At 40.6% G+C, this 27,986-nt stretch overlaps 1 protein-coding gene across 1 annotated transcript; it reads left to right on the top strand.

Annotated features, from left to right (window-relative positions):
* Nucleotides 1-89: 89 nt before the first annotated feature.
* On the top strand, nt 90-27,986 carry PTAR1 (protein prenyltransferase alpha subunit repeat containing 1). Its single transcript, XM_065045961.1, has 7 exons — nt 90-249; nt 9,341-9,510; nt 13,816-13,882; nt 18,825-18,929; nt 21,105-21,318; nt 25,665-25,981; nt 26,549-27,986. Exons 1-7 carry the CDS (start codon nt 164-166, stop codon nt 26,895-26,897), a joined length of 1,308 nt encoding a protein of 435 aa, XP_064902033.1. The 5' UTR covers nt 90-163; the 3' UTR covers nt 26,898-27,986.

Raw genomic sequence — 27,986 nt, 5'->3', positions numbered from 1 at the left:
GAGGACGCATGGCCGCTCGCAGGCGGGGCTGAGGCGGGCAGGAGACCGCGCCCCCCCCGCCCCGCCCCGCCCCGCCGCCCGCGCGTTACCCGCGGCTCCCCGCGGGCCGCTGACCCGGAAGCGCTCTGCCCGCCCGGCGCGGTGGAGCCGGCCGCGGAGGAAGATGGCCGAGTCGCCGGAGGAGGTGGCGGTGCTGGTGCAGCGGGTAGTGAAGGACATTCGCAACGCCTTCCAGCGGAACCCGCACATGTGAGTGGGGCGGGCGCCGCGCCGGGACGGGAGCGCTGTCCGCCCTTAGTCCCGGCCGCGTTCCTCGGCCGGCAGCGACCCCGCGCCCTCGCCGTCGGACGGGCGGGTGTGGGGTGCGGGCGGGGGCGCGGCGGCCTCCGCTGCGCAGCGGGGCCGGGGCGGGCCGAGTGCCCGGCCCAAGGTCACGCCGTGAAGGGGCCGCGGGGACCAGGCCGGTTTTTCGCCCCGGCGCAGGTGCAGCTGGTGGTGAAGCCCCCGGCGCAGGGGCTTCAGCGCGGCGCCTCTCGGGGGCGAACCTGCCTGCGAGTCGGCACCGGGCCGCTGCCCGGACACTTGTGCTGCGCCAGGGCAGGTCGCTGATGCCGAATGTCTTTTGTGCTGTTCGGCTGCCTCCTCTTCTTCTGGGTGACGCCCCGTAGCTGCCCCGGGAGTTGGGGTGGCTGCTGGAGGCACGACCGGGCCGGCCCGTGCTCGGCCGGCCTGCCAGCCACAGCAGCCTCGGCAGTGAGAAGTACCTAGTTATAGAAACCGGCGAGGACTCTGGAATTTGGAAGTGATGAGGGGCTTTTCAAAGACGGGCTTTTAAATTAACTTTACTTGAATTTGAGGTCGGGCAGTGTTACACTCGTAATGCGGCCCAGGGGGGACTGACTTCTTCTCAGTGAGGGTGACAGAACACTGGAACAGGCTGCCCAGGGAGGTTGTGAAGTTTCCTTCTCTGGAGACATTCAAAACCTGCCTGAACACTTTCCTGTGTAACCTCATCTAGGTGTTCCTGTTCTGGCAGGGGGATTGGACTAGAAGATCTTTTGAGGTCCCTTCCAATCCCTGACATTCTGTGATTCTGTGACTTTGCGACCCCACTGAGGGCAGCAGGTCTGCGTGTGTCTCGGGCAGAGCTTCAGTGGTGCTGGCAGCCAACCTCAGGACTGAAGCCTACCGAATGGCACCCTCGTACAAACAGCACTGTTTGATGAATGCCGCCTTCAAATCTGTACCTGTTAGTAGATATGCCAGTGCTTTTTCATTGTGGGCTGTTTCAAGGGAGACGAATAGGGTGACTGTGTAAATAGAAGCTACATGTATTGCTGTCTTGTGAGAATCAGGTTTATCTGACCATTTGGGGTCATATGTTCTGTGTTTCATTTTCAGTTCCACTGCTGACCAGCTCTGAGACCGTGATTTACGTATCTTCTGTATTTCTTTCTTTCCCCAGCCTTTCTTGTTTTAAGACACAAGCTGTTTAGGAAAGCATCTTGCTATCTATTTGTGTAAACTCCATGTTGGTTGTGGCAAATGAGGTAGCACATAATGGATAACAACTTCATAACATAAGTACAGTGTATTTGTGTCAGTTGGAAACACTGCAGTCTCTGAGGTGGTGACCTATTAATCTGTTCCTGAAAATGGTATGCTGAGTGGCTGTGTAGGAAAATTTCATAGGCACTTAATTTGTCCCTTCACTTAAAAGAGAGGATTAGAATGAATACCCTTATATTTCCTTAAATGTAGTACGCAACTCGGGTGGGTGGCCAGGTTTTAAAATACAACATGTGGATGCTGTTTGAAAAAGAACTGCTTTTTTTCATGAAGCTTCATTTTTAGGTTCTGAGGCATAAGGTGCTGTAAACAGCCAGTATTTGTGAATGAATATTCCGGTTCTTCTTAGTTGCTACTCCTTCACCAGATTTGTTTATTGGTAGAAAACTTCAAGCTTGTGTTTTTGAAGAGCATGCTGCTCTTTCTGTTTTCTTTCGTAGATGCAATCTCAGAGATGAAAGTAGGCTACAAGAGTTGTGTGCTCTGAGTTGTGTGCACTGTGTCAGGCTTCGAGTGAAGAAGCACTGGCTACTGCTAATTTGCCCCCTAAAGTGGAAGATGCGACAATTCTGTCTGCTAGATTTCTGAACTGCAGTGCACGAGAAGGGACCATGCACAGCCGGTGTAGGCCCTTTGCTACAATACCTCTCTGCCTCTAGAGCACCAGGTTGAAACCGTGCTGGCTAGATATTTTTGTGTATCTTGCAGACATCTTGTCTTCCTGCTGGTGGCCAAGGCAGTCCTAACCAGCTGCAGTCCCTGACAGATGTTATTCTCTTGAACGAGTAGCCTGTCGTGTCACAGATCCAGGTGTGAATTTTTTTTACATGGCATCTGCCAGGGTCCACTGAAAATAAAGGATCTGCCAGGTGCATGAAGTTCCTATTTACGTATGGGCTCATTTTAGGCAAGGCTGGAGTTGCAGCCACCTACTGTGTTTCCTGGTCTACTGTCTGAAGTGGGGTTAATGACACTGTTGTCCTGTATAAGCTTTTTGTTCTTTGCTGGCATGAAATGTGAGAAAAAGTGCAAGTGTTAGGTTAATGGTTGGACTCAATGATCTTGAGGGTCTCTTCCAAACAAAATGATTGTATGATTCTATCCCACACTCTTGTCCCTTACTTGTCTCTCTTCTAGCATTTGTTATCCCTTGTTTTGTTTGTTTGCTTGCTCCCTTTTCATCCGTCAGAATGGGTGTTTTGTTCTGGCAGGCTCACAGTTTTCTAGTTTTATAGGGAATGTTGTCTATGGTCAGTACTAAAAAGCATGTAAAAATACAGTTTTAAACTAAGTAGAACGTTGGATTGTTCTTTTTTTCTTTTTCTTTTTTTTTTTTATTTTTTGCTTTAAGTTGCAGTAATATAGTGCATATTTTTAACCCAAGCTTATTTCTAACTAAATACAAAATTCTTTTTGCCTTGTCTTGCTGATGGGTGCATTTTGTTCTGTTGGATAACTCTGTCACCATGCTAGTTTTCGAATTTGTAAGGCTGTGAAATTTACTGGAACATATTGTGACCCAGCCCTACAAGCTCAGGTCCTGATAAAGTCATGTATGTGAGCTATCCCACTGGAACTGAACACAGTACCAACAGTGAACAGATTGTTGTATACTTTCTTTCTGAACTTTGCTGTTCTTTTGCACATGAAGTCAAACAGAAAGAGACTTACTTGTCAAAAAAAGTTAATGAATTTGATGGGGATAACTGGAGAGACGAACTCTTAGATGGTAGCCCAGCATTTGTGTACAAAATCCAAGGATACTATTTATGGTTTTCCAATAATCATTTATGTCACTATAGCTCAGATAATTTTTTTCTCTCTCAAGTCATCACATTCTTAGTGTAGTAAAGATAGAATACTTCATTTTGTTAGATTTGAAACTCTTGAATCAAAGTTCATCCTGGTGTGACTGCAAATTAAGCTGCAGGAGATACAGAAAGAAACATACTTCCTTAAGTCTTTACAGTAGCCAAGTACAAAATTTGCCAGTGTTATTTTCATTAGATTGTTTAGTACTGTTGTGCAGCATTGATACTTCCAAACATAGCAATAGGCAGTAAAAATAATTTGCTTACAATACTTAGTGGGAGGGGTCATCAGTGCAGACCTTTGCTATTGCAGCAGAAGTTTCCAAATCAAGTGGAGATTAATGTGAGAGCAAACAAAAGATAACTTCTAGAGAGTGAAGGTGTTGTAGCTTCTTTAGAAGCAAATACTGGCTAGAAGTACTTTGGATTTCAGTGATATATTATTGTTTGTTCATTTATGAAAGTTTTTGCTTGTACCACTAAGATAATGACTAATCGTAACATGTAAATTAATTTATTATTTGAAATTCTGAAAGCAAATTGTGTATATAATGCAGTGCACAATAAGGAAAACAAAAATTCGACTCTTGGATTTAAGCTCCCTTGTCCCTGCTTTTCACATCCTGAAAATTCATTAGCCATATAGTCATATCATGAGACTTACTCTAGTGTAAAAATATACACCTTTCAAATGTCCATGCTCCAGATTGTTTTCCAGTATTAAAATCTTTTTATAATAGCAGAAATATTCAACTACTTAGGTTCAGTCTTTGTTGTCAGTAGGATCATAGTTGTGTCATGTCCACTGATTGTACCACATTCAGGTCTCCCAGCAATTATTTAATATCCTCTGTCTAATTCTTTGCAGAGGGGTTGTGTTGTTTTAAGGATGATCTTCAGGAAAAAAATCAGACCGGGTCCCTTCACTTGGGCATATGTCGTGGTTTAACCCCAGCTAGCAATCAAAACCACGATAGCTGCCTGCACACTCCCTGCCCCACATTCCCCCCACCAAGTAGGGGAGAGAATTGAAAGGGAAGGGAGAAGCTTGTGGATTGAGATAAAAACAGTTTAATAAACTAAGAAAATAACACTAACTGCTACTACGAATAATATATCTAAAATGAAAAGAAAATATAAAACAAGTGATACTCAATGATACTCACAAACTCCGTCTGTGCCCAGCAGCCAGTTCCAGGAAGAGAGCAGGCACCCTGGTCCCGAACAGCCGATCCTGAGGACAGAGAGAAAAAAGACCAAAAAGGCAGAGAGGCCCAGAGGCCTCTGCAAAATGGCAGAACAGTGAAAAGCTGAACTGAAGGAATTCCTGAATGGAACTCAGCCGGAATGGAGCAGAGCTGGAATGAGTCTCCTCAAATGGAAAACCCAACTCCTATTAAATATGAAGCACAATACTTCATGTCATGCAATATTCTCATTGGTCAGCCCGGATGTCAGTCAAGGTCTGTCCCATCCATGCCCCCCTTCCGAGCTGCCTTGCACCTCCAGACATAGAGAAAGACCTTGGCTCCCAGACTACAACTAAGATAACAGCAAGTTCTTACATTCTCTTCACTCCAACTCAAAACCACTGGAAAGTTACTTGAAGAAAAATATTAATTCTGTCGCAGGGTGCTGTCTCATTATTCTCAAACTAAATCCAAACAATGACTGTGCTAGCTACAAAAAATAAGAGTTTCTAACTGCATGAAGAAAATTAACTTGATTTCAGTTGAACCAACACAGTTACCTAAAGCTGAAGACCCGTCATGGTAGCACAGTAAGAAATGCCTCTTTCTCTAGCAGTACTGTGTTATTCTGATTTTGTGAAAGACGGTTTTGAAGTAGTTTGGCTAGAGTTTAATTTGGGGAGAGCCATTGAATTACTGGGTTTCTTGAAGCAGGTCCTGCAACAGCTTGTCAGTACTGTTCTGCCATGGCTGAGGTTGGCACTATGGACCAGGTCTGGATTGTGCAGCTCTGTGATTTCCTGGGTCTCGTCTTGCGTATTTTCTTCAATCTCAGCACAGGTTGAAGAAGCTCTGTAATGGCTGCAGACTTCATGAAAATCCAGCTAAATTCTTCCACTAAGTTCTGACTGCTTCTACAGTGTATTTTAGGAATGTGGACTAACGTGATATCCTGTAAATACAGAGATCATTCATACAGTTTTTGGAACATGATGGTGCTGCTTGCTTCAAGGAAAATAAGTGCATCAAATAACTCCTAAAATTCAAGGGACGATATCGGAAAACTGGAAAATCTAGGGAAAGAAATGGAATCTATTCATAGTAGACGGTTCTTCTGATAGTACAAAATACTGACAAACAGCAGCTATCAGTTGGTGTCTCCTTCAGTATTGTGAGCAGCTTGCAGCTCTCACTTGACTAAAATGTAGGCATCTGCCATTCTGTAATGACTTTGGGCGATGCTGTCTTATGCACAGGCACATCTTCTGACACATGGCCAGGAACAGTTTGCACAAGGTGAATGGTACTTCAGTCACTTCATTTGACAAGCAGTAATTCACTGGTGCCTGCAGGTGAGCCCTGCTGCAGAAGGTTTCTTCAGGTACAAGATGGAGCAGAGGCTGCAGGTGTTCACAGGCAGTGTTTCCTGGGCTGACAGACATGCTCCATTACCTGCTCCTTCTGCAGATTTGAGGGGCATTCAGGAGCACCCTGTTGGAAATAGATGGTAGTTGGCATGAATTTTTTTTTGCTGTAAGATAGGTATCCCTCCTTAGATAAATCTGCCCTCTTGGTATATTTGCATTGTGAATTCTATTCCTTCTCAGTGACTGAATGCAAAATATAGCTTCTGAACCACACGGATCATAAAAAATAATACCAAGGTGCTAGAGGCAACATTTCTACCAAATGACAAGTTCTGGTTTGCATCTTGGCAAAAATTGAGTAGTTACCAGATAAACACTTTTATATATTGCACTGTATCTTGACAAATTTCATTATGCAGTGGTGCAGTCCTCTGCCAGTTTTGGCTAGCTGAGTGTGTTCTGGAGTTGGGGTGTTTCAGGCTGACTTCTCAGCTCTGTGCACACCCTACCTGTCTGTCATTTTGGCATGTTTAAAGCAGTATTTTGAAACTTAGCTCACCCGAGCCAGTCTTTTTGTATTTGGTAAGAAGTGAAGGTGTGTATGTATGTAACTTCTTTTTTTATCTCCTTGCTGTTTACCTTTGGTGTACTGTTTGTAAGCAACAGCTGGTAAATTCTTGTGGTAATTTATGGAGTTAATGAGCAAAGCTGTGGGTGACTACATCTTCATTATCTGGCACACAGCTGGATAAACACACAATGCAGTGGGTGAGCAATTGGCTGATGGGCCAGGCTCAAAGGGTTCTAATAAATGGCATTATGTTGGGCTGATGACCAGTCCCTAGTGGGGTTCTGCAGGGATCGGTCTTAGGGCAGCACTCTTCAATGTCTTTATAAATGATTTGGACACAGGATTTGAGGGAATACTAAGTAAGTTCACCAGTGACACTAAACTGGGAGGAGCTGTTGATGCTCTTGAGGGCAGAGAGGCCATGCAGAGGGATTTGGACAAACTGGAGAACTGGGCAATCACCAGCCACATGAAGTTCAACAAGGACAAGTGCTGGAGCGCTATGAAGTTGGTGAAAGGTTTGGAGGGGAAGCTGTAGGAGGAGTGGTTATGAGTCACTTGGTTTGTTCAGCCTGGAGAAGAGGAGGCTGAGGGGAGACATCATCACAGCTACAGCTTCCTCACAAGGGGAGAAGAAAGGATAGGCCCCAAACTATTCTCTTTAGTGACCAATGACAGAACCTGAGGGAATGGCAGGACAATGTGCCAGGGGAGGTTTAGTTTGAACATTAGGAAAAAGTTCTTCTCCCAGAGGGTGCTGGAGCACTGGAACAGGCTCCTCAGGGAGATGTCACAGCCCCAAGCCTGACAGTGTGCAAGAAGAGACTCAACAACACCCTCAGACACATGGTATGAACTGTGGGGTTGTCATATGCAGGGACAGGAGTTTGACCTGATGATCCTTGTGGGTCCCTTCCAACTCAGGACATTCTGTGGTTCTATGATTCATTGCAGGTGGGAACCTGTATGTCGTTGTAAGCAAGGCCAAGCAAAATTTGGCCAAAGACCGTGTTTAACATTCATAAAAGAAAGGAGACAGCACTAAGTACAGACTTTGGGCTATAAGGTACCATGTTGAAAGAAGCAGCCTGCATTCTCATTTTAGGTCTAATCTGACTAGCTTTCTGAAGAGCTTAACTTGTGTTGAGTAGAGCAGCAGGGATGAAGATCTTGCGTTGATACCCATGCCTTGCAATTGAGTAGGAAAATGCTGATTTTCCTCATTTTGTTCTAAGATAACCAGGGATGGAGACAGTGTGTTTGGAGACAAAGCCAAGTGATTTATTTGCAAATATCTTACCTTGAGTTACTTGTGCTCTTTTTGTCTTGTGATGCATGTTGTGAGATATGGAAGACTAAATCTGCTTCTGAACAAGCAAATATATTCTTAAACAAGCACATGGTGTCACTTTTGCTTCTGTTGGTAATAATCCAATGAGGACATAGAATTAAATTGGTACACTGAGATTGTCCAGTAACAAAATTAGCTTACGATAATTGAGTTGATGTTGTGGGATTGACACTTGGAGTTATCTGTAGACTTCATCTTGGGAAAAATTGGAGGATTCACTTTTTATCTGAGAATGCAATAGTTTTTTTTTTTTTCCTGCCTGAGATATGAGGGTCTCCCTCCTCATCAATAAAATTTTCCACTCAACAGGAGTTGGTTGAGAAATCGTGCTTAAAGGAAAGTATAAAATAATGCTTTCTGTCCAAATGAGTATGAACGCTTGACAACCTGTGCTTGTTTGTAAGAAGCTGTTAAAGCTGCTCTTCCAGAATCCCCATGTGCTAAAGAAGGCTGAGGAAAAAGTAAAATATGGTGTAGCCCTCTGAAAATGAACAGCTGAGTTTCTTCTGCTTTGTTTGGTGATAGGAATTTTTGTGGCAATCACCTTTTTTTTTTTTTTTCAAGGCTTGATTGCTGTTTAGTGAGACCTGCCTCTCTGTCTCAAATCTTCCCAGTTCTGCAGGCCACTTGGCATAGCAGAAGGAAAAATGGGACATGTGGAAATTCACGCATTGCTGTCTATATGATTTTCTTTTTTGAGACCTGGTCACCCTGCTGCAGGGCATGCCTGGGGTAGTTTTGGGTCGATCAGGTGCCTGTACTGGGTAACCTGTTTTTTTTCCCTTGCACTAGCACTTTTTACAGCTCCATAGCATCTCTACCACAAAGTGAGGGGTGCTTGTGTTAATTCAGCAGGGGTAAACTCCTTAGGTGATAATCTGAAAATACAAAATAGGGAACTCCTTCATTTGGGATCTTCAGGAAAATCTAATAAAACTTTTCTGATTATCTTAAGGTGAGAAAAACCAGCAACACCAAAAGGAATATTTCTAGAGAACATTCAAATTATATTGAATTCATGCTGGCTCATCTAATCATGGTTATTACTTACAGAGTATTCAGCAAGTCTTAAAATATTTCTGATTTTCCATTACTACAGAATTAGGGAACTAATACAAATTTTTTCTAGTGACTCTTAATTCCAAACCACAACTGGATTTTATATTATGTCTGAATAAATAGTACATATACTTATTTTGTTCAACTTAAATCTTTATTCATGCCTTAAAACATGTTTGAATAATCTGTTTTCCCAGTTAATATATTGCATGAGTTTTGTGGAGGATGTCTTTTTGAAAATACATTTTATCATATTTACAGTCCAGCAAAAATCAAGAAGGTGAATTGAGTATAACGTATGCAGATTTTGGTAAAACAGGAAAAATGGTGGACTGACTGGGATTGCCAGTTTGTTCTATTGCAAAAAAGAATTGGTATCTACTGGAAATAAGTTTAATTATATTTCTTTCTGTTTTTTTAAGAGATGAAATTGGATTAATACCCTGCCCTGAAGCCAGGTATAACCGGAGCCCTATTGTCCTGGTAGAAAACAAGCTTGGTGTGGAGAGCTGGTGTGTGAAGTTTCTTTTGCCATATGTCCACAATAAGCTTCTCCTCTACAGACAAAGAAAACAATGGCTGAACAAAGATGGTAAGTTACCCAGTTGGAGAGTAATATCTGATGTGATTCTTAATGCACATTTTTTTTATTTGTCATAGAGTCATTTAGGCTGGCAAAGTCATTTTATATCAAGTCCAACTGTTAACCTAACACTACCTAGTCTACAACTAAACCATGTCCCTAAGAACCTCATCTGTTCATCTTTTAAATCCCTCCAGGGATGGTGACTCAACCACTTTCCTGGGCAGCCTGTTCCACTGCTTCACAACCATTTCTGTGAACAAATTTCTCCTACTATCCAATCTGAACCTTCTTTGGCACAACTTGAGGCCATTTCCTCTCATCCCATCACTTGCTACTTGGGAGGAGAGACCAACACCCTTCATGCTACAACCTCCTTTCATGTAGTTGCAGACAGCAATAAGGTCTCCCCTCAGCCTCCTTTTCTCCAGGCTAAACAGCCCCAGTTCCCTCAGCCACTCCTCAGCAGACCTGTGATCCAGACCCTTCACCAGCTTCACTGACCTTCTCTGCACTTTCTCCAGCCCCTCAATGTCTGTCTTGTAGTGAGGGGTGCAAAACTGAACACAGGATTTGAGGTGGGGCTTCACCAGTGCCAAGTACGGAGGGATGATCACTGTCCCAGTCCTGGTGGCCACACTATGCCTGATCCAAGCCAGGGTGCTGTTGGCCCTTTGGCCACCTGGGCACACTGCTGGCTTGTGTTAAGCCACTGTCAACCAACACCCCCGGATCCCTCTCTGCCAGGCGGCTTTCCAGCCACTCTTCCCTGAGCCTGTAGCGCTGCCTGGGGTTGTTGTGACCCAAGTGCAGGACCCGGCACTTGGTCTTGGTGAAGCTCATACAACTGACCTCAGCCCAATGAACCAGCTAGTCCAGATTCCTCTATGTGGCCATCCTACCTTCCAGGAGATCAACACTCCCACCCAACTTGGTGTCACCTGCAAACTTACTGAGGGTGCACTTGACATCTAGGTCACTTACCTCTATTGACACTACACTGGTCCTTCTTAAAGCCAGTTTAACCTCTTCTGGAAGAACTGAGGGTTCCTGGGCAGGAGGGCCATCTTTGGATTGTGCATCTTGGCAACCTGAAGAAGTTGCAGGGTTGCTTAGTTGAAAATGTAAATCCTTTCTCTCTTGCTCAAGCTGGAAGTGTTGGAGGGAGATGACTTATTCCCATGGGTGATTTAGGGAAGTTATGTTAGTCTTTACAGGAGGAATTTTGTCCTACTTTCCTGAGTCAGAAAGGAAACTGTGGTGATGTGTGGATCTGAAGCAAGAAACAAATGCAATGTTTTTCAGTAAATAGTGGAGTGGCATGAAGTTCAAAGTACTGCCTGTTTGTGGAAACTTGTTTTGTTTTGTTTTAAATGAAACTTCATTCTCCTCCATTTCTTCAATTGCAAAATTCAGTGTAAAATGTGTGAGAGGTGTCAATCTACAGCGTTTAAATATCTGTTGAGGTTTTGTGTCACTACTGTAAAACATGATCAGGACTTCACCTTGTTAATTACCTGTTTGTAAAACAAGGTACAGCTTATAGAGTTTAGTATGTTTTACCATTAAGTGAGTTTCACATGTGACAGGAAATTTTGGAAGAAACTGAACAGCAGCAATGGAGGGAATGAAGCTGCAAGTCTTTCCCAGGTAGACTTAACAGAGTTGTCTTTAAGGTTGTGTAAACAGGCATACTGTATTGAGATGTTAAATTTTCTGTACATTTGAAATATCCTGAAGGATTTTCCTCCGAATTCTTTTTGTAGATTACAGTGCATGCTTAGAATTTGACAAGGTAGGTGTTTGCTGGATGTAGTGAAGGGATAGATTTGTTTATTACTGCTGCAAAACTCTATTGCATATTGTATTGATGCTTGTAATAAACAATGATAGCAAATGTAGCCTCTTGTTGCCTCTTTTGTGGTGTTCGACTTATTGTAAGCCATTTTAAATTGCACAGTGAAGAAAAGGAGGGCGCTGATTCATGTGTCTGCTTTCAGATGTGGTGTCCAGTATTTTTTGGCAGGATCCTGGAAGAAGGAAGTGCTTTATAGTCAGTCATTGGTAGCTTACTGTGACAGATATTTATTTTAGTTATGGTTTCTCTTTGATACTTGAGTAAAATGGTATCCTGGAATTCAGAATCATGACTGTTTCTCTTCTGGCTATTGTTCCAGTTTAGAAATCTTAATTTTACAATATGTTTTTATTATTTTTCTGATATTTTTTGAAATTCGGCATGCATATTATTTGTATCATCACAATATAGTTTTCTGAAATTGCTACAAACTGATTTTTTTATGCAAGGTATTTTTGTGCCTACTCCCAGAATATCCTTCTTTCCCGTAAATCTATGTTTCTACTTTTACAACACTCTTCTGGAAAGCACCTCGTCGTGTGACATACTTCTGAAAATCTGGATACAGCCATATTTAAAAAGAAAATGTGCCAAAATGGTCTTGTTATATTTGTCCTTTTGCAGCTGGGGACACTTTAATGTACAAAAGGACATGAATGTCACAGAATCAGTTAGGTTGGAAAATACCTTTAAGAACAACAAGCGCAACCATGTTGTGAGCACCTATGATCTTATAGTTTACTTATAATGTGTCTGGCAGAAAGTACTTAGAAATTATAAATAGAAGATTGTTTTTGTTACTGACACAGAGGGGACTAGCTGGCAACTACTGTCGTTGTGTGCCAGATCTGTCATAAGACTTTCTATTGAAAAGTAGCTCACAGGTAACTAAAACTGGGTCATTTGTCATCTCAGGCTTAGAATCCACACTTGATGAAATTTTCATCTGTTACTTGTTGCATCAAGGAATATCAAGATGAAATTACTGGGTATTGCTTTTTTATTTTCCTTTTGCCTTCTTCCTTCCTTTGCTGGTGTTCAGGATACAGTGAAGCTCTGTTATGGGCAAACAACCAAAATGGTAGACAAGCTTCTATTTAAGTTGGGTTCTATTTGGTGCTGCTCCAGACCTTTGACATTAACAGAATAATCATGTTGGCTGGAAATCATGACTTGGTAGGATAAGGAAAGCATATTTTTCTAAGTGGAGCCACGTAGACTATGAAAACTGTTTGTAAAAAGTATTCCAAGGAATGAACTAGTCCATAATAGGCTTTTGCTTAATATGTCTTGTCAACCATTGCATATACAGTGGTTGGAAGCTAATAATTGCTAAAACCATCATTGTATTTACAAAATCCAGCACTCAAAAGTTCAGAATTTTTAATGACCTACTTCAGAACTGCCTTGGCAGTAAAAGCCTGGATAGTCACATTCAGTTTTGAAGAAAGTTTCTTCTTAATCAATTTCAAAATTACCATGTAAACGTAAGGGTTGTGATTGCATGTCAGGTTGGCTGAGCTGATGCTGTGTCTCCTGAGAGCAGAGGTTCGGGGCCCAAGGCAGTCACAGACCCTCATTATCTCAAGCCTAAGTGTTACCCTGGTGGGCCTCAAACCACTTGAATAGTGTTGTGGAGTGCAAAGGAAAGGACTGGGTTACAATAAAATAAACTCTTCTGTTCTCAGCAACTGTATACCTCAGTCTTGTTTTTATGACATTATTAAAAATAAGTGTAATATGTAAATCTGGAATTTGTGCAGTGCTTAAATGGAGGAGTGCAAACAAAAGTCTGTTCTTTTTTACTGAATTAATCTTAAAACCTTAGTCTGAAGCAAGGCTGTCACTTGTATTTAAAGTGTTTTCTCTGCAGTTATCAGAGTTATTTTGTGATCCTAACTCATCGTTATGGTGTTTCATTTTCCTACAGGTTTTTTATAGTATTTGTATTTTTTGTAACAGTATAGTATAGTATATAGCAGCTGTCTGCAGCTCAGGCTTGTACTGATATAGTAGGGTGTATTTTAGTAGTACTGTATTATTTAAAAATCACTGGATTTTCTTTGAAGAATTCTCTGTTTATGATATGTACAGCATATCTGCAATTTATATCACTAAATAATCAAGGATTCTACACGATCACTGTCCCTCACTGAGGGCATCCTCTGTTTGATTATAGCACTACAGGTCAAGGTCAGAAATTGCCAGCTGCAAACTTCTTGGGTGTGAGTTATTAGCGAGATAGGAGTCCGTTATTTGAAATAATGAAAAGGGAGGATGTGTCAGATTTTGCCTCCTTACAAATTAAATTACTGTTTTGCTGAGGTGGGCATCCCTGGGTACAGCAGTCTGTGGGAGAGAGACTTTGGGGAAGGACAGGGAATAAAAGAGTGGAGAGACAACACTGCTGTAAGCAAATCACTGCTAATATTGTGTCTCTTGTTCAACTGTTTTAGAGCTGATAGACACCACGTGTACCCTGCTGCTGCTGAACCCTGACTTCACCACTGCCTGGAATGTGAGGTATGCTGCACTCAGCCAATGACATCAGAGAGGCCTGGGCCCTTACGTTCAAGTCAGCTATAAGCTTTGTTTTAAGTGGTAATTAGTGACACGGCAAGAGGATTTCGGCTTAGGAGTATCAAAGGAATGTTAAAAATCTCTTTTATCCTGTATGCCTTGCAGATAATTTCTGACTGATTTTTTTTTTTTTTTCTTTTTTCCTTATTGTTGTTTTGTTTGTTTTGTTTCTTTGGTCAGTTTGGTTTTTGTGTTTATTTTGAAGGTTTTGTTTATTTGAGGGGTTTTGTTTGTTTTGTTAGTGGAGTCTAAAGATTACACTGCTCTACGTGAAGGCCTGTGTTTGGCCTATATTTTGGGGGGATATAAATCCCATTGAACTGTCACTCTGCTTTCCATCTGTCATTTAAGGAGGGCCATTTGTAACCTTTAGATTGGTGTATCCATTTTGCTGAATCACATACTGCCCAACTGATGTCTTCTCTCTATCTTCACTGTTCTCTTTTTACCCTTCCAAATACTATACCTGAAAGCTTTTCATAGAGTCACAGAATGTCAGGGATTGGAAGGGACCTCAAAAGATCTTCTAGTCCAGTCCCCCTGCTGGAGCAGGAACACCTAGATGAGGTTACACAGGAAGGCGCCCAGGTGGGTTTTGAATGTCTCCAGAGTAGGAGAGACCACAACCTCCCTGGGCAGCCTGTTCCAGTGCTCTGTTACCCTCAGTGTGAAGAAGTTTCTTCTCATGTTTAAGTGGAACCTCTTGTGTTCCACTTTATACCGATTGCCCCTTGTCCTATCATTGGTTGTCACCAAGAAGAGCCTGGCTCCATCCTTGTGACACTCACTCTTTACATATTTATAAATATTAATGAGGTCACCCCTCAGTCTCCTCTTCTCCAGGCTAAAGAGACCCAGCTCCCTCAGCCTTTCCTCATCAGGGAGATGCTCCACTCCTGTAATCATCTTTGTTGCCCTGCACTGGACTCTCTCCAGCAGTTCCCTGTCCTGAGGGGCCCAGAATTGGACAAAATATTCCAGGTGTGGTCTCACCAGGGCAGAGTAGAGGGGAAGGAGAACCTCTCTCGACCTACTAACCACCCCCCTTCTAATACAACTCAGGATGCCATTGGCCTTCCTGGCCACAAGGGCACAGTGGTGGCTTATGGTCATCCTGTTGTCCACCAGGACCCCCAGGTCCCTTTCCCTTACACTGCTCTCCAACAGGTCATTCCCCAACTTCTACTGGAACCTGGGGTTGTTCCTGCCCAGATGCAAGACTCTACAGTTTCCTTTGTTATATTTCATTAAATTTTTCCCCACCCAACTCTCCAGCCTGTCCAGGTCTCGCTGGATGGCAGCACAGCCTTGTGGCCTGTCAGCCACTCCTCCCAGCTTGGTGTCATCAGCAAACTTGCTGACAGTGCACTCTATTCCCTCATCCAAGAGATTGATGAATATTTTGAATAATACTGGTCCCAGTACCAACCCTTGAGGCACTCCACTGGATACAGATCTCCAGCTAGACTCCACCCCATTGACCATGACTCTCTGGCTTCTTTCCTTCATCCAGTTCACAGTCCTCCTCACTGCCTGATTGTCCAGACCACACTTCCTCAGTTTAGCTGCAAGGATGCTGTGGGAGACTGTGTCAGATGCTTTACTGAAGTCAAGGTAGACCACATCCACCACTCTGCCATCATCTATCCACCTCGTTATGTCCTCATAAAAGGCTCTGAAGTTGGTTAAGCACGACTTCCCCTTGGTGAAGCTATGTTGACTGCCCCTAATGACCCTCTTATCCTTTGATATGCCTTGAGATGTCACCAAGGATAAGTTGTTTCATCACTTTCCCAGGGATGGAGGTGAGGCTGACCAGTCTATACTTACCTGGGTCCTCCTTCTTGCCCTTTTGAAGACTGGAGGGACGTTTGCTTTCCTCCAGTCCTCAGGCACCTCTCCCGTTTCCCAAGACTTGGCAAAGATGATGGAGAGTGATCTAGAGGTAATCAGAGTGGTCTAAAGGCTTTTGAGGTAACCATTCAGTTTGCTGCCATTACCAGGGCAGCTCATCAGGACTGAATAGCCCTGAATAGATACACTGCAGGAGAAGGAGAGGAAGATGATTATCCTTTATTCCAGACATGTTCTCCCCCACCCTGCTCCTTTCTTGTGCCTCTTGGGATTAGTCTTGCTTCACCACTGGTCATGCTGCAGTACCAAGAGTCATTAAGAATGAAGAGCAGAAGTTTACCTCCTTGCTTCTAATGGAACCCAGAAGCAACAGTTCTTCATAACCCTGTAATCTGATAACTTTTTTGTGTAAATCTCAGATGTAGGGAATAGTCTCTTTCTGCTGCCTAGGTAAGAACGGAGACAATCTCCAAGGAATAGTGTTAGAAGGGCTGGAGGGCTAACAGAATATTATGTTAGTGTCTAGAAGGGCTCTCATTAAAAATAGGCCTTTGTAGTTAAGATGCATTATTGCAATATGAAAAATTAACAAAATTATCTAGAAAGATAGTGTCTGCAGGTAGCTGTCAGTGCTAGATATGGCAAATTCCGCTTTTTTTTTTTTTTTCCCCTTCATTGCTGGTGTACATCTGAAGGATACTGCTGTGATCTGTATCCTTCTAGCATCTCAGTTCTAAGAAAGGGGGATCAAAATGATAGCAAAGGGCTCGCTGTCATGAAAATGTATAGCTTGAGTAGCTTTCAAGTGATAAGATGGAATTAGGAGCATGTGTAGTACTAGATCTACTACAATAATGTAAATCTTGTGGTACTTAAATGTAATCTTGTGGTACTTAAAACTGAATTCAGGTTTTTGTTTTAGGATTTGTGGATTATTTTTTTTTTTAATGCAAACACATGCATCCTTATCAGCCTGGCTTTTTTCTGCATGACAGATGAAAGCATTTGCTCCTACGTACATGAGAGGAATAGTTCAAAGTTGTAAATGGAATTAGAAATGTTAATGAATATGGATGAAGATTGTTTTCTCTTTTATGATGTTTATGGTTTACTGTAGCATACAAATCACTACAGATGGTCGCCTTGCCCCCCAAATTCTTGGCCAGTGGCCTTATTGGCGGTCTGTCTTTGAAGCTCCCTTTAGCATTCAGGGAGAAGCTGTGGTTACACCAGCCAGTCAGCAGCTGTGGAATTTACCACTGAGCCTGCTTTGCTGAATCTGTCCCTATGTTGTTTTAGGGCACTGCTGGGAGTTTGCTCTTTTTAAGCTTAGACACTTAATTGGTACGACATTTCAGCTTCTATTCTGTGGAATTCCTACTTCAGTAGATTACAGGTCAAGCTAGCCAGTCAGAGTAGAGAACAGACTCCATTCTGCACAGATGCTGGAGATAAATCTTTATTCTGAGCTAGTATAAGCTGGGAACTAATTGTGTGTGGCTTCCACTCTGCTTGCAGAACATGATGGATCTGCCAAAGGATGTTTTTGTCTTGTTCAGGGGATGTTTGTCATGCCTAATTCATCTTATATTCTCCACACACAAATTCATTGCTTTATTGTGAGGGGAAAAAAGTATCACAGATTCTAAGTAGCCTAAAAAATAGAAAAATGTAATAGTTATTTCCTGAATAGCAGCTCTGCACATACAGTGTTCCCTGTAGAATTCTCTATTTCATTTTAGGCTGGGATAATCCCTTTTCCCGATGTTGAATTCTCTACTGAGAGCTTCAGAGATAGTGATTGACTCAGTAGCACTGAACTTGAAGATACAGGAAGAGTGTTTTTCAAGAGTCAGAAAAGGAAATCTTTTCCTTGGAAAGCAGACAGGACTTGTCAGAGCAAGAAGACTGGAGTGGTGGTGTGGAAGGCTAATGAGCATTTGAGCTTAGCTGACAATCATAGAACGTTGTATCTGATTAATGAAGCACAGGAGACCAAAAAACTTCAAATGTGTTACCTGCTAGGAACAGCTGGATAGTCTATCTTGACTTTGGAGCTATTCTAAATAATTGTAATATGCGTGTGTAGGTTTGTGTTTTTTTGTTTTAATTAGAAGTGACTGGGAAGCTACAGAAGGGCAGGGATTATAACTTAAACGGTAAGAACAGAGCAGGAGTTAGTTATATGACATAGAAAGGCATGATAAAGACTAGGAGACATGTTGCTGCTTAGAACTTGGAGGGAAATCCCTGTTATACTGAATGGGCAACAAGACATCTGCAGTTGTTAATCATAATTTCATTTATCCTGTGTTTCCAGAAGTTGGAAAATCTTCCAAGTTAAAACGACCAGAATCTTTACCTTAGTGTTTGTAAAATAATTGTCATAGGTGTTTATCTTCTTGCTGGTATACTTGCTGGTATGTACAATTAATCTGAAGTCCAGACACATTAGGTAACAAAACACTCTGAAGAGTCAAACTTTTTCCTGTCAGAAAACAATTACTTCAAAGGTTTCAGCAAAAACATAAGGCATGTTAAAATCATTTCAGATTATCTTTTATGGGAGCTAGAATTCTGAAGGCTGAAAAATGATCTGTGGTTCACATGACAAAATGTTTTCCTTAAAGAGCTTTAAACGTATGTATTTGGGAGTCTATGGTACTTTGGTCATACTTGTGATTAAAGTCCCTTACTTGTGAATGGGAGGATCTCTCATTTGAAAATTTATGAAACTAAAAACTACTTTTCTACCACAGCAGTGAAACTGAATCCTTCCTGTAATGTTTCTCAACTTTGCAAAAGAATATATTTACTTCAAGAGTAAATAATGTGTGAGCCTCCTTATTTGCAGTTAATGCTTTGGTATGGAAAGAGCCACTTCTGCAACAAAGGCTTTTTAAACTCTTGTAGTTTGACAGTGAAGTTCTATTATGATACAAAGGAAATGCCATGCTGTTTGTTATTGGGATTTGTGTTCTGTTTTCAGGTTACTTCTTTTATTCATACAAATTTATTTTGTCTTTTGTAGGAAAGAATTAATACTGTCTGGCACTTTAAGTCCACTTAAAGATTTGCATCTTGGAAAGCTGGCATTAACCAAGTTTCCAAAGAGTCCAGAAACATGGATTCATAGGTTTGTTTTCTTTGCCTTCTGTTGCCTCCCCAAACTTTAACATTTTTCCTAGGGTTTTTTTCCCTGTGCCCGAGTTAAGGAGAGCTATAGGTAAAGGAGGACATCTAGAAATATAGCAAATTCTTTGAGCCAGTCATTGTAAAATACAATGCCTGGGCTTTTCAGGATACCTGCCTATATTTTACACTTAGAACTAAAATAATATGCACCTTTTTTGCTGCATATTTTTAAAATAAACTTTGAAGGTGGGATAAATCTTCTTAGAGGTTTACCACGTCTTGCATGTCTTCTCAGCCTGAGAATTCTGATTCTATCAATAGTAAATATTTGAACATTGTGGATTTCTCCCTCTTTCCCTCCTCCAACTTGTTATTATCTGTTATATTGCTTGTCTACAGGCATTTCAGAAAGACAAGAATCTGTAGAGCTAATCTGTATAACCAAATTTGAGTTATTTTCCATTCCAATCTGGTCTTTGTGGTTTGAATTTATTTTTTCCATTTCTAATGTAAGCAGTATCATCAGGTCACCACTCCTAAATATTTAAATAACAGGGCACATTTTTGGAAAACATAACTCCAGAATTACTCAAACACACAAAGCTAACCATCTCTGTCATGACTGAGTGTACACAAAATGCCTGTAGCACAACCAAGTGAAGTAAAGGCCTATTGTTCAACTTTGTTTAAAAAAAAAAAAAAAATCTCGGTACGTGTGTGATTTTTTTATTTTTTTTTTTTCCCCCCATGATGTATTTTTTCACAGGATAACTCATCCTTTTATAGACAGCCTTAAAGAGATTTGAATGTAACACGTTAGAAAACTTAAAAAACATAAATAAAGCTTCAGTTGTACTGATAAAATATGAATTTTGGGAAGAAGGATTTGTCAGTAAACTCTTCTTTGTGAGTGCATGAGCTTAAAATTCTCAAATTAAGCTAGAATGTAACACATTGAATATTCCTAGGCATTTCTTAATTTACAAGTGTCTACTTAATTTCTGTTAATTTCTTTTGTAGTAGCATTGATGTAGTAACAACATTGATTATTTTCTGCAACACTTTTTTTTTTGTTGTTGCTCTTCAACTGCTTTTCATCATGTACGTACTCTTGACTCATGCTGCTTGATTTCTGTGTTTGAAGCAAAAGGAATATGTGGAGATAATGTGGAAAAAAATTTGCAGTTTGTAATGGTTTAGCCTTTCCTGCATGGTAGCTAACACTGGAAAACTATGATTTTTTGCATGTAACTAGTACTGAACCAGGTGCCATCCATATCATTACGATGATCAATATATTTTTATGAAACTAGTCAGAATGTTTATTTACATCTTAGAAATAATTAAAAGTTCTGTCTATAACTTCTATGCCATCTTAAGCTAGCAGTATTTTAATAGCATTTTAATTGATTGTTCTTTCATGTATTTGCCCAAAACAGAAAAGTACATTTGAAGATGATTGTACAAATGTTTGGCTGGGATTTGGATGTGCTGACTGCGATTGATACATGTTAGAAAATAAGATTTGAAAAAATTTTATTTTTGATTCAGCATAGTGATTAATCTTTTGTTTTCCCTTCCCCCATGATACCAAATTTCAGACAGAATTGCAAAAAGATAGAATAGGCAGTTTAAAATTCAGTAAAACTTATCCAATTTTTTGGATACACTTGGCAGATACACTCACTAAATATATCAAAATACCTGTCATACATTGTGCCATATGGCCTTTTTCTGTATGATTTGGAGGCTGTCAGATAGATCTTGTGCATATACAGTTTGTGCATATATATTTTGGATACTTTATTTTGGTGCTATGCAAGTCTCCAAAAGAGGAGCTAATTAGAAGTCTCACGCAGACAATTGAATTTTTTTCACAAATTTTCTGTTTCCTTCTCTTTTCTTTTAATGTGCTGTAAGTAGCCATGACCACTGACAGCGAGCAAGCAAAGACAGCTAGAGTTAAATTATTTCAACATGTGATTGTAAAGTCATAGCTTTCAATGTGGTTAGAGATCAGAAGGTTATGTTTACTGCTTATTCGTCATCTAGTTACAGTGTAGTTCAGATAACTGAAATATCAGAAAGGTTTGATTGATTTATATAAATGAAGAAACATTTTTATTTCCTCTTAATATTGCTCTCTCACCATTGACACTGTATATCGTTTAACCAGACGATGGGTGCTGCAACAACTAATTCGGGAAAACTCCTTGCCCAGTCTTGTGACTAAAGGAAACTTGGGAGCAGCACCTCTGGAGAGGATTCACCGACTAGTGCAGGAGGAGATGAATGTCTGCTCTGAAGCTGCTGGGAGGTACCCGAGCAACTACAATGCCTGGTCCCATCGCATCTGGGTGTTAGAGCATTTGGCGAAGCTGACTGTCAAGGTATAACGCGATAGTGAATAAAGTTTTAAATTTCCTTGTCTAAAGAAACCCACTGGTTTGCCAAGCAGATTGTATGACGTGCATCAAAAGTATCATGTTAAGTTAGCAAAACATTGTGAAATGTTCTGCATTTTTATTACCTGTGTAGACAAGTTCTGCTCTGCAGAAAAAACAGATTTTACTTGCCCATGTATGAAGTTAGGTTTGTTGGTACTTAGTGTTCATGAATTTGTGGCAGGAGGATAGATGGGACTGTGTGAGCTGAAATAAAGAAGGGACAACTGAAAATCATTCATCTAGCACTGATCTTGAAATTCCTAATAGAGAAAAAGGTAATACATGGCAGATACTATTTTGATAATGTAATGCAATATCTTGTTTTGATACCCTTATTCAGCTTATCTGTGGTTTCAAAATATTGAAGGATTAAGTAAAGACAGCAGGTATTTCACAGAAAGCATAGCAGTGCTTTTAACTGGTTTCTTCAGTTAGGGTTAGAGGCCTATATTAATAGGAAACAAGGACTTTCATCTAAGTCTTTAATAACTTCATTAAAAAGAAGGGGAAAAAGTTACTATTAGTTAAAAGCATTTTATGCGTTAGCTAACAGTAGTTTGAATATTGGGATAGCAGTGAGTCCTTTTCACACTGCTATTCTTTACTAATTTAATTAAACAGAAGAGAATTGCACTGTGGTAGAAATAACTCTTCCCAGAGCTGCAGTTATTCTGCTGGGTTTATTCATTTGCCGTTGTCAATAATTGATGTCACAAAGGAAGTGGATTAAATTTGTTCAATAACTCCCAAGTCCATTGGCCTTACCCTCCATCACAGTTGCCCTACTGGTCCTCTTTTTAGGCTGATTAGTAATAAAGTGATAGCTTTCTCTGGCAAAATTTCACTGGTGCTGCTCCTCGGGCAGTGTTTAACCCACTGGAAAATCTTCATGTTGACTCTAGGTCAATTCTTCATTTCAGTTGATGTGGCAGTAGGTGTTTGGGGTGCAGGAAAATTAACAAAAAGTGTAGAATGTAAGATATCAAGAACCTTGAGATAAAATTTGTGTCTAGGTGACTTTGAGAGGCAGAATCAGCAAGTGATTATTTGCAAGATGTGATGTGAGGAAAAAAAGCAAATACAAGGAGGACAAGGACAAAACAGACATTCCAGATTTTGACAAAAATATACAGGTTGTTTTCTTGCTTGATGTTTCTTTTTGTACATTCAGCAATTTGTGTGTTTGAATATCCGAAAGAATGCTAAATTTCACTGAAATGTAAGGCTGGAACTGTGGTGAAAAAGTAAAAAGAAAAGAACAATCACTGTGATTCTACAGCCGTTTAGTTCTTGCAAGATTGCCTGGAATTAGAGTACACTGTGTGATTTAGGGCTACATTTCTGCTATAATACAAACTCTGCATATAGTCTGAGTTAGTTTTTATTATGGTGTACAAGGAAACAGAGGCCCAGGAACATTATGTTGTGTTATTGAAATGACAAACCTGGTTTTAGAAGTTTTATTTATGAAACTGTTGACCTGCTTTGGAGGATTTAAGGGGGTACATTGTTTCTTAGGGTTTGGGGGTTTTTTTCTTTTGGTTTGGTAATCCTGGTGCTTTTGGAGACCGCGTCTCAGTTCAAACTCTCAGAAAAATAAATTAAATACTAGAGGATAAAGGTTTGCCCCGTAGGAAGATTTTTCTTACAGAATATATAGGTTTATTTTGTCTTACATTAGACAGTAAAAAACTATCTTGTTTGAATATAGAACTCTCCATTTGTTTTTCCTGCAGAATTCAGACCACACTAGGAAGCTTACATAGTGTTTGAAAGGTATTAATTAATATCAGTTAGGGGCTTGTCAAGGGGTTCCAAAGCAATCTAATCTTTCTGGTATTGGAATACTTGCCTCAGAAAATGGCAAGGAAGTTTGACTTCAGCTCTCTTGCTTGACAGTGCAGTTAGCTGACGGGGGGAAAACATGGGCTGTTTTCTTTGGATAGGAATATTTCATAATTACAGGATGGAGAATGACTTGATTAGGCCCTACAATGGAAAAATAAGCCAAGAAACAAGTGGTGTGGTGATTGTCACAAGGCAACACCTGTCTCGTGTGACATCCAGAAGACAGAAGCACGCTTCTCAGACACAAAGTAATTTTTCCTGTCGACATCCCCAGCAGGGCCTTGGATTTTTTTCAGATGACTGGGCCTTCAAAGGTACCTGTCGTTTGTGTGAGTGGACATTGCCATCCATATTTATCTAGCTATCCTTAATAGCTTTTTCCCCAGTGTCCCAGACCAGGCGGGAGGTTTAGGGCTGCAGTTTATGGTGGGTAAGCATGTTAAAAAAATCAAGCACAGTGTCAGGGAAGGTGTAGGAGAGTGTCTACCAAGCGCATACGTCCTATTCTGGAGCAGGGTGCCACTTCCATGGTGCTCAGCTCACCACCAAAGGTAGAAGCAGGCCTATTGTGAGAGGTTATCAAGAGTAGGGAGAGAGGTGTTTTTGTTATCATCTCCTCTTTGCTTCACAGAAGAATGGCAAAGGTCTTATGCTATTCAGTGTGAAAATGGAGAAAACTGGCTTGTTGAGAAAGAAGGTCTGTCGGAATTCAGATGTAATCTGGCATTTTGTTTTACCTCCAGTTATTTGAAGCACCTTCCACTGTTACTCTGAGTTTTCTAGAGGAGAGACTTTGGTTTTTTGTAGAACTCAAGAGGTTTAATGGCAATCATCTCTCCTGCTTTTCCAAAAGAGGTTTTCTAGTTTGGGTAAGGAGTGATGCTGAGCGTCATTCTGTTTGATCTGTGCAGGGAGTTAAATGCATAATTATAGGGTTCACCTGTAACTTGCTAGCTTATAAATGTGTAAGGTAAATAAATCTGACTCTTCTGAGATCTAAGTTGGACATAATGTGCACAGTATCAGTTCCAGCTGAATAAAGAGTGATCTGATTTTGCTTATATCACCCTTGAGCCTTATGTTGTTTTTAATAGGCTTTTAAATTTTAATGTTCAGAAATGTAAATTAGTAAGCTCAATTCTGCTGAGAAGAGAGAAAATTGATCTTGTGGTTTAAAGTGCAGAACTGGAGATGGGGAGTTTTAGCCCACTTAAAAATCCCTTGTATGAACTGTTAGTTAATAGTCCCCTTCAGTTTGCTCATCTGTCACAGGAAGACAATGCTGGTATCTCTTGTCAAGACCTAAAAAAGAGTATCTTGTGTAGATTGTGGAATTTGTATTGTTTGTATTTGCTCTAATATGTTTTAGAACAGCTGCACCACAAAAAGGGTGTATGACTAGCCTTGTGCATTTCCATGGTTTTCTTTGTGGGAGGTAGTGCCCCTTGTGCTGCAGGAAAAAAAGACCGACTTATACTTAAGAAAGTTGCTTTGCATCAGCCAGTCCTGTTAAGTGACGCAGGTAGCTTAGAAAAAGAGATTAAAAGCAAGAATATACCAGTAAATTTATATACAAAGTCTTTAGAAGTAAATGAAAAAAATAGTTCTGATCTCTTTGAACAGTATAAACTCCAGAGGAGGAGCAATGTAAGGAAAGAGGTTAAAGCCTAAAGAGAAATAAAACCACTAGTTCTCATAGAAAGTAAAGTCAAAGAAGCTTTGCTCAGTAGCCAAACTCACTCGTCTTCCTATAAATTAATTTTGAAGGCTTAAAAACATTCAGAATTAAGAGAAAATACATAGGTGCCAGCAGTCACCAATGTAAGTGTTTATTGCAGTTGTCGTGAAAGCCTTTCTGGTAGGTCACCAATTACCAAGTCAGGCAACTTAATTATGGACAAGCAGTTTTGTATTTCACAGGCTCTAGGACTTGGAACATAATGTTCGTGGTTGACATTCTTTCATGGAAAATGGAAGTATAAATTAGTTTAAATCCCTTTTATTTTCTTAAGCAGCTCACCCACCCTCTGACACCTGTAATGCACGAGGCAAAACTTCAAATACATCTAACCATTAAGTACACCAATTTAATCTCTGCCTCCTCTAAATACTCTTTATTCCTAGCCATTTTGAGATTTTTAAACCACTGCTTATTTCTCTTCATAAGTGGTTTGGGGATTTCTCCCCTCACCCTGTGGGAAGGTTTCTGAGACACCTACCTTATCAGAGTTTGGAAGAAATACAATTTCTTTTGTGTAGGGATTCCAAGAGACTTGTCAGCACACAGTGGAAAAGGCTCAGTGATTACATAATTTTCCTGTATGTGTTCTTAAACCCTCACCACGGCGGCTGAGATCCCCAGAGATGTTACTTTAATACAGAAATGTGGTGGTAAATTGCTCCTTCATACTGATTGATAACTGTTGCCATCTTTGTTTCAGGTCCTCCTTGATGAACTTTCATCTACTAAGTATTGGGTATCCATGCATGTCTCAGATCATAGTGGATTTCATTACCGCCAGTTCTTGTTCAAGTCCTTGATAGGCAGAACTGTGACTGACAATAATGTACAGCTACAAAATCAAATGGTAAATGAGCAAAGCCCTAGCCTTCAAAAGGGGGAGGAGAGTGCAGGGGCAGAAGCTGCCTGTGCAGAGGAGCAGAGTGTGGATCTCCCTCGCCGTTTAGAGGAAGAGTTGGAGCTCTGCACTGAACTGATTGATACTTACCCAGGGCATGAAACCTTGTGGTGTCACAGGTAAGTGGAGTTGGTAGAAAGACTGTTCTTCTGATTTGTGTATTGTTCTTTGCCTGATCTTTCCAAATAGTTGTTCTGATTTTAAAAGGTACCACTAAATAAAAGATTTCTAAGCTGCTGTGTCTTGCACCTTTGGAAAGCATTCAAGAACGTAATCAGAGCTATTGAATGGAAAATTTGATTTGGCTTAAGTATCTTGTTGATGTAAGTTCCACTTGTCCCTATAGTGTGTGAAAAAGAGGCAAGATACTGTTAATCAGCCTCCTTACATTTGTAATATTTAAAGGGCAATGGATGAGCAAAAGGTAGGCAGAAGGTGTATCAACTGCAGAAAACCTCTGCTTTACCAGCTGGGTATATGTGCCAGACTGGGTAACAACAGATTTGCCAAAGTGGCGCTGAGCCCTTTTTTGTCAGCTGTGAGCAATGACAGCAAATTTTATGTCTGCTTGTGGGGAATCTGATGGGATAGCAAATGAACTGAAGCAGTTCAGTAGCAACAACAGATTATTTTCAGTACATGACCTTTTTTTTTTTTCTTTTTTCCTCCTTCATTTGCCTCTGAAGAAGGCATGTGTTCTACCTTCAGCACCACCTAAGCAACAAACTCCATCTTCTAAGTGAGGTGGTATCATCTGTGGACAACAGTGATGGAACTCTGAATAATTCCCACCACAGTCCTGCAACAAGTCACTTGGCACAAGCTATGGATGTTGATGGTTTGAATGAATCCAGCAGCAAACTCGGTTATACACAAGAAACAAAACGACTGAAGCGTGCTCCTATGCCGGACTCTCCTGGTCCAGAAACAGAATACCGGTTCATTGATAAAGTATTATCAACTTGTAGGGATGCGGACCAAGCCAGGTTTGCTACTGCTTATAGAAAATGGTTAGTTACTTTTTTAGGTCAGTGATGGAAGAGTTTAAAGCTTTCAGGGTTCTTCTTTTAGTGCAATATTCTCTTTTCAGACACAAATGCATGTCTTGGTTTCAAGTATTAACTAACCTTGTTTCTCACTCTTTCAATGGTCAGTCCTAAAATTAATTTTCAGAATAGAAGTCTGTCACTTTATTTATTAAAGAACTGGCATACCTTTTTATTAAGCAAATGCAGTTTGTTCTTTAATCTTTTAATGAAATCACTCTGTGTCAGCTTCCTACCATGCCATTTTCTTCTTTATCATTTGGCTTTAAAAAAAAAAAAAAGTCTGAAATGCTTTTGAGACAGTGTCTGGAAAAAGAATAGGAAGATCTGTCAGTATCGGATAAACCTGTTTCCAGGTTGTTCCTCTTTACTGCAGTGGAATCTTGCTAATACCTTACTGGATTCAGACTATATTTTGTATCAGCAACCTTTAGTAGAACACCAGACTTCTGCGTTTATTTCTTAAGGCTCCAGGAACAGCGTTGGAGCTGTTGCCTTTTACTGTGGTAACTGGGTTTTTGTTCGCTTATTAGTTGTCACGTGAGTTTGATACGGAAGTCTATGAAGTTGAAATCCCGAAAAGCAGATACAGAAAAATGTGACAGAAAATAGTTCAAACACACACATATTCAGGCTCACCCTTACAGTTGGAGCTATATTTGGAAGTACTTTTCTTAGAACAGACTACCTTAATTTCCTGCTTGGTATTTATTTATTTATTTTATCTCAACAATCTAGAATTAATTACACTTGATACACATTTCTGAATGTATTATGCACACTACAGAATCTCAGCCTGCTAAGTCACACATTGTTAACTTGTACTTAACCAAGATCATGCAAGACCAATAGATGATGATGACTATACAATTAAAAAAAAAAAAAGACAGCAGGAGTGAGCCATCTCTTCACTTTTGTTCTTTTGCAGAGCTTCAGTCTTTTTTTTTTTTTCTTTTGACTCTTCCTTGAGAGCACTTCTCCAACCATACGTCTCTGTTTACATAACATGTAAATTTTAAGGGAATTTAAAACACATTTCTGTTCCATTGAAATTAAACATGAATGGTTTATTTTGTCA

Source organism: Columba livia, chromosome Z (assembly GCF_036013475.1).
Source record: "Columba livia isolate bColLiv1 breed racing homer chromosome Z, bColLiv1.pat.W.v2, whole genome shotgun sequence".
Lineage (NCBI taxonomy): Eukaryota > Metazoa > Chordata > Aves > Columbiformes > Columbidae > Columba > Columba livia.
Note: the sequence above shows the minus strand (reverse complement) of the source record. Positions and strands in the feature narration are given on the sequence as shown.